At 59.0% G+C, this 12,057-nt stretch overlaps 1 protein-coding gene across 1 annotated transcript; it reads right to left on the reverse strand.

Moving 5' to 3' along the window:
* NCLIV_047370 (conserved hypothetical protein) lies at positions 1-11,605 on the reverse strand (the record flags this gene model as incomplete). Its single annotated transcript, XM_003884287.1, has 14 exons — positions 1-66; positions 619-2,824; positions 3,345-3,631; positions 3,872-4,056; positions 4,316-4,457; positions 4,906-5,079; positions 5,234-5,561; positions 6,153-7,129; positions 7,466-7,753; positions 8,224-8,406; positions 8,818-8,949; positions 9,572-9,922; positions 10,315-10,704; positions 11,057-11,605. 14 exons carry the CDS (start codon positions 11,603-11,605, stop codon positions 1-3), a joined length of 6,258 nt encoding a protein of 2,085 aa, XP_003884336.1.
* Positions 11,606-12,057: the final 452 nt, after the last annotated feature.

Here is a 12,057-nt window from a genome sequence, read left to right on the forward strand (position 1 = left end):
TTATTGCTTGGCATCAAACCTTCCTGACCGCACATGCCGCGAAAGCGTCTCAAGTGACTCCAGTGCCTGCATCGCAGGAGAGGTGGCAACCACACATTCCCACTTGACGCGGCATAAAAATTCGGAAAACCTGAAAAAGGCGGTGGGAGAGATAGTCAAACACCTCTATCAGCCCATCTAGGCCGTTACGGCTGGAGCGCTGGAAACCCGTGGAAGAGACGGTAAACGAAGCCGCAACTCCCTGTCTCTCCGGAAACCTCTCCAGGATGAATGCAGCGAGATACAAGCTGAGGTCAATAGAGTGTGGCTGTCTGCACATGTCGCAGGCCGTGCGCGCCCAACGGGAAGGACACAAGATCAGTATACGCTCAGGAACAGTGAGGAATGACTGTGGGTCCGTGCTACTCTTCTCTCCGACCGACTGGTCGATCTGACTGGACCATTTCCTCTCTCTGTCTCCCTTCGCTGTCCCGTTAGCCGGTACTCAAAGTTGTGATGTGCAATAGTGAGGCCCCTGTTAGGCGCCGTGCTTAGCACTGACAGGGTGAATTCACGCAGCTCTCCACCCCAATCGGATGCCGGCAAATGCCAGCTGTACTGACGGTTTGAAAGACATACCTTCATCTGATCAGACACAGACGACGCCTGCGTGCCGCTCGAGTCTCTGGAGCTCCTGGCAAAGCCCGGAAGCCATCTGCTTTGTTCCTGCCTTTGTAACAGGTGGTTGAGGCCGTACTTCACGGCGCTTCGCTCGATGTGAATTTGATGAGAGGTCGCAGACAGTGCCTCAAGAAGAGACGATGTTCGCGACAAACTGCTCGCGACGGTTTTTTCTCTTCTCCCTGCGGTTTCTGACTTAACACCCTCGTAGAAGGCTGTCCCTGGGGCACGCTCTTCACCCCCCGGGTGTGGACGCCCGTCTGCCGGACTGGCCTCGTAGCTTCTCTCCCCTTTCCACTGCTGCGGCGCCTCCCTTTCTCTGTCTTGTCTACGCCACTTCTCAGGGCCTGCAAGACAACTTGACTTGGAGCCCCTAAAAGCCTCGCCCATATCAGCCCCAGCGACGGCTGAAGACGGGAGGTTCTCGGGACGTCGCGAGCGTTGACGCGGCATGGCAGATCCATTGTCGCCTCCGCTGCACTGCGACGAGGCACCTCTGTCGCGAACTGCCTTGAGGACCGAGTTCCCCGGCCGCAATCGCTCCTTCAGCCTCTCGAGCTCCGCATCGAGAGATGCGGGGAAGACGCGAACGTCCTCTCTACGGAAGAGACGGGTCCCGAGTTCAGAAAGGCTCGACCCTGACGCTTCTTCCCTATTCAAATCTGCTGCGCTGCTGTCAGCTGCGCGCTTGAGCAGGCGCAAGATCTCATCTTCTGCCTCTGCGCGGACCTTTCGCCGCTCGTCCTCCTCTTCCAGCCGTCGTCTCACGCTGGCATCCGAGAGGTTGTGGAGCATCGTCTTTGATGCACGCTCTTTCTCGAATCCGCGCTCTCTGCCGTTGTCCAGTTCGTCTCTTCCGGCTGACGTGCCGCGCCCGTCTTTCGCAGAAGCGTCCCCGCGGACGCGCGCGCGTTCCGGATCCGGAAAAACTCGACCGCCTTGCCCTCGGGTCTCTTCTCCTTTAGCTCGCCGGTTTCGACTGCCGAACGCTTCGTCCTCGGGAGTCTCACTCGCTGGGCCGGAGGAGCATTCCGGGCCCGCGGGCTCTCCCCGACACCGCAGGAGGACTTTGAGCGCTTGGGAACGCTTCCCCGCGAAGGAAGCGGATATCCCGGGAGCTGAGGAACGCGGCGAGCTCCGCGGTCGACTCCACTCGTCTTGCTCCGAACCCAGCCGTCGCTCTTCCGGCGCGCGCGTGTCGCGATCGAGCGCTGGAGCTGCGGGCGGCGTCCAAAAAGAAGCGTCTCGACTGGACGCCGCCTCCGTCCCTTTCTGAGTGCTTTTCTCCACACCCTTCTCCCGAGGCGTTTTCCCGCTGGCACCGCCTCCCGCCTCGTCCTTCCAGTCTGCCTCACTCGCCCGAGGCCTCCGCGGATCGAGACTTCCGGCCTTTGCGCGAAACGCGACAGCTGCGACTTTGCTGAAGAGATCTGCCTCCTTGCCCGATTCCTCGTTCTCCCTGCCGCTCAGAGGCGTGTAGCTCCGCGGAAGCTTTCGACCTCCGCCGTCCGACGGCGCCGTCGCGCTGAACTTGTTCTCGATCCGCTGTTCGCCAGAGTCGTCGGCTTCCACGGCTACCTCCGCCGTCGCGTCTGTGTCGTCGTCCACGTCGAGCACGCTCGCCTTTCTCCCCTTCACGCCTTGCTCCTTCCGGATCCCGCGGAGGCCCTCGGCCGGAGGCGGAGACAGGAAGGCCGCCTCTTTGCGCAGCAGGCGCCGCGCCCGGTGGTGCCCCGTTCGCTCGTCGAGAACGTCGCTGATTTTGGTGCGTGCGGTGCTGGCGCCGTCTCTCTGCATCGCCTCTTCAGAAATCTCTGTGCACTCGCGAATGTACTCCATCACCGCGTCGTCAACCTGCGTTCCCCTGCTCCGAACCGTCGGCTCGGCTTGACAGCCGCGATCCGCCAAGCGCCCTGAAGTCGATGCGCCTTCCCTTCGCGCCGTCCCGAGCTCCTCCATCAGGCTCTCGGCCCGCGACGTCTGACGCTCCAAGGCCTCGCGCAACTCTTCCTTCTCCAAAGTCTCCACGCGCAGCTGGCGCTCGAGCTCCGCGAGGTGCCGTGTCCGCTCCACCTCGGCCTGGTCTTGCGCTTCGCGCGTCTTCCACCGCGCTTCTTTGTGTTCGTCCAGCTGGGCCGTGAGCCGCTCGATCTTCGCTTTGAATCTGAAACACAGACACGTCGGAAAAAAAACAGCAAAAGGCGTCACGTATCTCCCGACGGGACGCGACAGAACCCGGCCACACGAGTTCCACAGCTCAACCCTGCACTTCGCTTCTTCAACTCCATCTTGCTGGTCCCCTTTTCCACAGCCACCTCGCGTGGGAGTTCAAGTAGCGACTCAAAGTCAAAAAAGACTCCGGCCACGAGCGAAGCCGCCCCCCCCCCTTGGTCGGAAACGCCTCATGTCCAGTGAAAAGCGATTCTTTCGTGTGTGTGTGTGTATCTATATCCCTTGCCCGTCCGACTCCGTTCTGGGGTGTCGCCTTGTGCAAATCGCCCCGTTCCTCGCCCCACTCTCCTGGTCCCTTTCTGCTGTATAGGTTTCTCGGCTCGCGTTCTCCCCCTCGAGAGGTCTTCCCGTGTTCCCTGGTTTGCAATCGGGGAGCAACGAAGGGCTGGCACTGCGAATCGAGGCACGCCTCCGGGATCTCCTTTCCGACCTGCTAACGCCGCAGTGCTTACCGGGCGATGAGGCCGTCGCGTTCCTTGACGACGTGCACTTGGTGTTCCAGGAGTCTGTCCTCATAATGTTTTTCGACTTCTTTGAGCTTTTTGTTGAAGTCGCGTTGCGCCTCCGCCAGAGCAGCTTGTTGTGCGATTTCCGCCTTGTTCAACAACTCAACTTCGCCTTTCTGTTTCTCTTGAAGTTCTCGCTCGTACTCAAGTTTCGCCTCCCGAAGCTGTGTCTCGAGCTCGCACCGCATTTTCTCTGCAGCGGTCTCTTGTTGCAACTGCTGCAGTTTGCATTTCTGAGGCGAAAACCAGAAAAAAGGGCGAGACGACGCAAAGCCAAACACCGTACAGCCTGGGAGTGCGGGGAAGCAAAGAACAGCGAGCGTTGCTTGCCCGTGAGAGCAGCATGAGACACATCCGCAGGAAAGAGAAGAACTGGAAGAGACACTGAAGACACGATTCCCCGACAAACAGACCTAACACAACAAATACCTGTCCAGGACGAAGAACCGAGTGAACATAAAGGGTGGGCGTACTTTTTTATATTCGATCTCGGCGTTGTCCTTGACCGACTGGATCGCCTGCTGAAGAGAAGCGAGTTCCCTCTCGTAGTTCTGCCGCATGCGCTCGACTTCAAGCGCGTTCATGTCCCGGAGCGTCCGAATCTCGAGTTGATGGTCGATCCGCAAGTTTTCGAGCCTTTTTCGCAACACCGCAGCAGCTGGACACACACACGCGCACACGGAGACCCGAAACGAAGAAGGCCGTGTAGAGACGCGCTCGCGGAGCGGAACCGCGGGGGGTTCGAGAAGGACCGGTCGCGACACAGGCTTTCGACCGCTCTCCCTGGAAACAGACTTCTGCACATCAGCAGCTGTAACCACACCCCAACGACGACTTCTCCGTCCTGTCCTTCGGAACAGCGTTCCTGCTTCCCCCGCGTCTTCCACGGAAACCAGAGACATCTCTGCAGGTCTCACCGTCTCCGACGACGGCATCAGATGGTCCGTTGCGACGTGCAGCAGCGGCTTCGACTTTCAGCTTCTTCTCAAGGTCGCGGATTCGCTTCTCTGTCTCGGCCTGGAACTGAGCGTAGTCCACTCGGACTTGTTGAAGGGATTCCTGCACGAGAGAGAGAGAGAGGTAGTGGGAGCACGCTTTTGCGCGCAGCGATCAAGGGAGGTCACACTAGCTGCTCTGCCTCGAACAGCGCCGAAAGCGTTGAGTCGACAGCCACAGCCATAGACCCCGCGGCGACTCCTCCCGGTCCACGCGGGGCAAGGAGCACTACTGTGCGTAATCGGCACTTTTCACAGTCCACGCGTAGACGTTCGCGCCTCATTGCCTCGCGAAGCGAAGGCGTCCAGGCCGACTGTCCTCTGAAGGCGCGTCTGGTGCACGAGGCAGTGGAACATCACGTGTGTGTCGCGCGTCGAGGAATCTCGACACAAGAGGCCAACAAACGCTTCGAAAGCAAGCCGCGCGGCGCCGGCCCGCGTTGCCCCAGAAAAATGCAATTCCTCGAGGCTGCGAAAAGCACAGAATAAAACTACCTCTCGATCACGCGTACCAGATCCTGACGTTCGACCTTGCAGTGTTCAATGTCGGCGCGTAAGGAGCAGACGAGAAGGTTCAACCGGATATTTTCTTCCGTCACCTCCCGCATTTTCTTGAAGTAGTCCTGAGGGACGAGCAGCGTCTCTTCGATCTCTTTGATGATTTCCTGTGCCCGTTTCAGCTCCTCCTGCACAGACAACCAGAGAAGGGTTTGGCAGAAAGGCGCTCGGCGTCCCTACGACCCGAGAGCGAGTTCGTTCTGTTTCGAACCGCGCAGCTGAGATGGGAAAGGAGCGCGGTTCGCTTCTCAAGACCTCAGAAGGGGCGTCCTCTCGTCTCACCTCCAAGCGCTGAATTTCCTTATGCGGCATTTGCGCCGCCTCCTCTTGGGTCGAAGATGAGTCGCCCCTGTTCTGCTGACGTCGGCAGAGGCCTGGCGACACGGACCGAAATCTTCTTCGTCTTGCGCGATCCATCCCCGCTCGCGAATCCGATTCTGCTGAGAGGTTGCTTTCTGTCGAAGACAAGCGCTGGAGCCTCTTGTTCTGGAGACGAGGGTAACCGGAAGCGGACGCGGCTCGGCCTCGCCCGGAGACAGAGGCCTGAGGCGGCAAGGACGGGAGACACAGAGGAAAATCTGCGGCCGTCGTTCGAGGCACTGCCAGAATCCTGTATTCACAGGTAAATCTAATAGAATCATAACTAATCCACCGGTAGGAATAGGTAGAGTAAATACGAACATAAGAGCAGGAAGAATACGGAGTTACACTCAGAGATTATCTTCGCTCGCCTGCACTTCGCTGCGCCAGAGAAAATGCTCCTTTTGCATAACACGTGTAACACGGCGGCGACGGAGACGTCAGCCGGCAAGCAAGTTCTTGGTCTTGCCTGCAAGTGCTGTGGAGACAAAGTGTCAGCGAGGCATGTGCCCAGAACGAGCAATCCGACAAAGAGCCCTCTACGATGCTGGATCCAAGAGAGACTCGAGACGCAGTACCATAAGCAGTGCATTCGATTCGACTCCTGTGCGAGGCGTGAGGGCTTACGCGCGATTTGTGGAGGCTACGCTCTGATCCTTGCCTCGACGAATCTGCGCCGTCCGACCTGCGAGACACAGATGTGTATATAACCGGACAAGGGGATTCTTCTCGTGTGTGTCTTGCCCTTCGAACCGTGTGGTCGGCGAGCTCGCGTCCCTCCCAAGGCACCTGTTGTTCGTTTTCACGTCCAAGCGGCGCGTCCAAATCCCGCGAGGCGTACCAGCTGGCCGCTTCCTTGAGGGTAGCGTTTTCCGACGGCGACGAAAAGGTTGCGTCTCTCTCTCCGAAATCGCCCACGTCGTCCCAAGCACTGTCCACATCTGCTTGCTGCGTGTCGCCGCTGCTCCGACTGCCTCGGTGGCCACTTGCGAGGGCCAGCCCCTTCATCTTCCCGAGGCGTTTCCGTCTTCCTTGGACTCTCGCGCTTTTCACCGGCAGTGTGTCCTCCCAGCGGGGCGCGAGGTCGCCTTTCTGCCCTGCCAGTCTCATTTTCGACTCTAAAATCGCGTCGTCTAGGTTCGCCCTCCGTTCTCCGAGGCCGCGTCTCTCGCTCCGCAGCTCGGCCTGGCGAAATCGGGCAGCGGCTTTCCCCGAGACCCGCAGCTTTAGCGCCTCGAAGGCGCGTTGCGCACGGCGGTACTGGGGCTGGAGGCCTTCCAAGAGCCGGTCTAGGCTCTTGAGTTCGCGGGCAAAGACTGTGTGCGACCTTCTCGAAGAATAGACAGAGTGCACCTGCCTCTCGACTTTCTTCACGGTCTGCATAATCGACCGCCACGTCGCGTCCAGATTCTCCAGAGGGCCCGCGTCGCGCAGTGCAGGCGTCGCTGCTTGGCCCCATCGCTCGGGGCCTGCCTTGAGTCGCCGCTCCACCTCTCCCGTGCGCACGACTGCCGACACAATCTGGGAGAGGCGTCCACGCGCGGCGCTGCGCCGCCAGGACCGCAGCCGAGAAAACGCCCCCGTCGGTCGCGCACGAGGGGTTTGGACGCGAACAGGAAAGCCTCGACTGCTCTCTGAACTCGCCTTCACTCCCGGCTTCTTCAGCACCTCGAGTAAGTTATCTTCGATGCGCCGCTGCCGCTCCTTCCACTCGGAGATCTCGGACGAGCGCTCCTGAGACGCAACGAGGTGTTCGGCGTGGAGCTCAATCGCCGTCTTTGTCAGTTCGATACGCGTTTCTCGCAAGTCGTCGGCGAGCTGAACAGCCACGCAGGCGCGAGAATCCGAGAAAAGATGCAGTGCGGGGTTTTTGCCGCGGAAGTGACGCATTGCCTGGTTAGGGGCGGCTCTCCGCCCTGGTGTTCCTCCGTGGGAAAGCAACCGGCGACTCACGAGAACACTCGCATGAAACCGACGACGAAGCTCCCAGGACAGAGAGCTACAGGAACACAGGAGACGCGAGGCCAAGACACTGAGCAAAGCAGATCGTCACTCCGACGTCGCGTGTGGGTAAGTCAGAGGCGATGTTCCATCCACCACAAACACGCCCCGTTTTTGCCCTGGCCGCTGTCGCAGCGAGAAGCCTCGCGTTACCTCGGCATTCGCCTTTTCAAATCGGTCCAGGTCGTCCTGCACGCCGTGCAGACGGTTTGTTCTTTCATCGAGTTGGGCCTCAAGATCTCTGGCGTACAGCTGCGCGGCGCGGAACTCCGCGAGAACCTCCGTTAAGTGTGATTCCACCTTGGCTGCCTCCTTCTTCGTCACCTTGAGCGCTGCCTTCGTCTGCTCTAATTCCGCCTGAGTGTCTGTCAACTGCGCTCGGTTCTCCAACACCTGCTGGAGCCGCGTAGTCAAGTCCTCTTGACACAGGCCTAGGTTATCCTGAGAACAGCACACGAGGTTTCAAAGGCAGTCGCAGTGAAGCGGAGGGGAGGTCTGAATTCCAGTGGGGAAGGGCGGGGTGGAGGAGACCCAAGCCTGGTGTAGGGATTGGACCTGGATCTCCTGATGGCCCCAATCGGGGGAACAGGTGCGCGACTATACGGAAACGAAGAGAGAACGAGCAGACGGACAGCGGCCTAGGCAACGGCCGAAGAGAAAACCTGCAAAGAAAGACCAACCACGGGAAGAACACGGGGCGAACGGGACCGAAACCAAGAACCCTTTGGACTTGACCCGAAAGCGAGATCACAAAACCAGATTTACACGCCACGCGTGAACGACGGAAACGGTGAATGTGTTTGGCACCAGGGTGGGACAACACCCATCGGCAGATCGAAGGCTCCAGTCCGAGCCATCTCGGATGACACAAACCAAAACGGCTCTCTCAAGCTCCGGTCACTCCGTCTTACCGACAACACATGCACACCGTCTTCCAGATGCGCGATTAACTGCCCGCGACGCTTCATTTCCGCTGCGATAATCGTGTTGTCCTCGCGCGTCTTCTCGAGATCGCGCGACAAAAAAGAGATCGTTGCGGCCTTCTCTTTGTTCTCCCTCGCCAGTTCCTCTGCGCGCCAAGGCGTCTCGAAGACCTGCGCGGGAAGATCGAGAACCCAGCCAAAAAGAGAGCCCCTTCTGAACTGCAGCGACTGGCCGACGGGAGCCGACAGAACTTGAAAGGCAAACGAACGTATCGGGGCGAGCCGCCATGGAGACGGAAAAACTAGGCCACGAAAAGACAGTGATACACCACCAGAATGCTGTTGATACCGGCTGAATGGGGTGGTTGTCAGTATACTACGCCCTTTAGGTTGTTCCACAACATCGGATACAAATTCTAGACTGTCGCGCGGCAAGTGCTGTCTTTGGAACTGCAGATCCCCCGAAAAGGCGCGTTCCCCTATTTAGGCGTTCCTGGACGCCGAGCCTTTCCTTGGTTCGAAGCGGAAGCCGATTCGAAAGGCGCTCGAATGCGAAGGCAGGCCACTTGCCTGTTTCATAACCCGCAAGCACTCTTGCTGGACTTGAACTAGCGCCTTGAACGTCAGAGCCCTTTCCTTCTCGATTTTCTCCTTCGCCAGCTGCAGGAGCTTCTCGGTCGGTTTTTCCGGAATGCAGATGCTCTTCAGGCGGGTCTAGAAAACAAAAGAAAGCCCCGCACCCGTGCTAATGGACACCTGAGTCTGAGAGAAATGCCCCTATACGCGGGATGGCCGCTAGCGCGGTCTCTGCAACGCCAGAAAGCCCCACGGAAGAGAGAAACTGCCGAAAGAGTCGCGAGAAGGCAGAGCTGAGAAAGACTTTTGTCGAGCTCGCATGCAAACGGAAGTCAACACGGCAGCCTGAACACTCTCAGACACGGAAGCGCCGTGTTGTTCGCCCCGCCCCACGGTATGCGTCGATCGGATGAACTGTCCGTTGACGAGTTCGGCACACTAAACGCCACCGCATGCAGGCGGCCCGCGTCGTCGGGTGTTGCACGCAGATGATGGGGATACTTCCGCGTCACGAGAGAAGTAACGACGGCACGCAGGCGGACGCCACGGATGACCCGACAGAGACGGCCAGCAGGAAACTGTGCGCTGATAAAAGACGCAGTGCCAGCATAACACACGCCAGTGTGCTTAGGAGCCCTATGCATGGATTCAAAGGCGCGAGTCGGGTCAGACCACGGCACAGACGAACGAACGGCGTCAGAGAACCGGGCGGGCTCGGTTCTACGCAGTCGCCGCTCGCGTGTTACGGCAGGTGTCTCACCTGCAGCGTTTTCCACGACGACACAAAGACTCGAAGCCACTCCTGTAGCGCGGGTGCGTTGGACCCTTTGATGCTTCGGAGGGACTGGAGTTTGAGCTCGAACTCGGTCTTGAGGACGTCCGCTGGGGTGGGGGTGTTCGCCTTCTTCTTCCTTCCCTGTAGCCCGGCTGCGACGTTCTGTGCAAGGCGCTGGCTCGCCTGCGCCAAGTTCGTTACCACGTCCTCGTCGGCAAGAGAGCCCTTCTCTTCCTCAAAATTCAAAAGAGACGCGAAAAGCTCATCGACTTCCGACGGCTCGGCTTCCCTCGCGGGCTTGGAAGCCCGCGCAGCACGCAGCACCTTCACGTGTGCCTGTCAGCAGCAGCAGAGACCCCAACAACAAAAAAGAGTAAACGAATCTCTCGGGGTGAAGGCGGAGGCAAACCACGCGGGAAATGGTCTTGACGCGTTGCTCGAAACGAATGGACGACGCTGCCCCGCGCTCGGCCATGAAATGCTCCGCACCGACTCGGCAGCTGCATTCAGGAATGGCCGCCAGGAAGCGTTCGGCGTTCCGAGGGTCATCGGGGAAATGCAGAGCTGGGTAGTGCAGAATGTGATGGAGTGCGTTTGTGAGTCTCAATTCACGCCGAGATCTGCTGGTTTTACACCCGTCGCCGACTTGGAACTGTTTCGCTTCAGCCGCGGCACAAGCCGCGAGCAAAGGAACTGTCATTCCTGCGAGGCATCTCGAGTCTGCTCACCTGAAGCCGTCTCAAGAGCGCATCCTTCTCGGCAAGTGTGGACTGGAACTTTTGACGCTCGGCCTGGACCTGCTGGAGCTGGCTCTGCAGTTTCGCGATGTGGACATCGCTCTTCGCACGGTCTTTCAGACGCGCGTCTTGGATCTTTTCGAGAGCCTCTTGGTAGTGCAGGAGGGCAACCTCCTCCGCGCCTGCGGTCTCAGACGATTCGCTTTCCGTCGCCTCCTGCTCGGGAAGCTGGGACCGCGTGGCGACCAATAGAGTTTCGATCAGGTGGTCCAGGCCTTCGTTAAGGTCATCCGCCTGCCGCCGGAGTCCGTCCACTAAGCCGGGAAACGCAGCTGGTGTGTCGGTAGGCGCAGCCGTGCTCACGGAGCCAGCGTCGCTGAGCTGACAAGGCAGGAAGAACAGGGAAGATGCGTTCCACACAAGTCGGAAGAGAGAGAGTGAGAGTTCGAGACGAATGCCGTAGAGAGACTGAAACAGACGCGGGGGGATTGGCAAACCGTATCTCCAAGCGAGTGGCACTGACCTCAAGAACACAGCGGATGAGAGAGCGTCGAGGCACTACGCTGGTGCAGAGAGAGGCGACCTTTAGGCAGGCATGCAACACACTCCGACTTCACTGCGATGCAGCGTAACACCTTTCGTCTGGGAGAGGGAAGAGAAGCACAAACGCGCGAAATACTGATGCACACTTTCTCCCCCCCGTCACCGCGTCCCCGGCAACGCACACACTTACCCCTCCTAACTGTGCATCTGATTCGGTTTCTTCCCACCCGCAACATCCGACGTCTGCCAAGTCCTCCATTCCAAACTTTTCAGCCTCGTTTTCCTTGCCGTCAGTCCCCTTTCCCCGAGACGTGACTGGGTACGGCGCAAAGTATGCAGCCTCGTCCAGTGGCCCAGAGGCTGTGGGGCAGAAATCCCCGGCCGTGGGCTGCAGGTGAGTGAGATACGGAGCTTCTGTCTCGCAGGCGATTTCCCCCCGTCGGTCACCTCTCTCGAACTTCTGAGAGGTAAGGCATCTGTCGGAGGCGCGGCGCCTGTCTCTTTCCACCTTAAATTGATCCGCCGTGTGGCAAATCGACTTTCTCTGCGCATTTGGTGCTGGAAAACCTGAAGCAGTCCCCCGCGCAAACATAAACAAGTCGTGTTCAAGTTGTTCGCGGCATGGTTCCGGAAGGCGTCGAAGACCGGAGGCGGTGTTAGCGCAGGCAGACGGGAACGGCGAAGACGGCGAACTCAGCGAAGGCCCCAAGTAGGAAGCGCAGGATGCCGACTCGGGCATCCTGGACAGCGAGAAAGAGAGACGGGTGACGGGGGGGGATGCAGAGGAGGGTCACCTTCGCCTGCGCAAGGCTTGGAGGAAGACATCCCAGACGGGAAAAGTTTGAGCTCATAACGAAACAACACAGGGCGTGACCACGCAATTCGAGGTTGAGTAAGAGCCCAGATGCGGACTGCCGTTGTCAGGCACTCTGAGCGTACAAAAGTGCCGAGAGTATACTTTGCCCAACCACGCCAACTTGAAACGAGGCTTTGTTTCGTTCCAAACTTGGCAAGATCAAGCTCAAAAAGGCACCAAATACGTGTACGGATTTCGAAGAATTAGAGGAGAAGAAGGGCGCTCTATCCACCGATCGTGGGCGACCAGCCGCCCCGCCGAAGACTCCGGACGGTTCTTGTTGGCGGAGCCGCTTTGCAAGCTATGCAGCCGTTCCGGGCTCTTCTCGAGAACCG

This window comes from Neospora caninum, chromosome X (assembly GCF_000208865.1).
Source record: "Neospora caninum Liverpool complete genome, chromosome X".
Classification (NCBI taxonomy): Eukaryota; Apicomplexa; class Conoidasida; order Eucoccidiorida; family Sarcocystidae; genus Neospora; species Neospora caninum.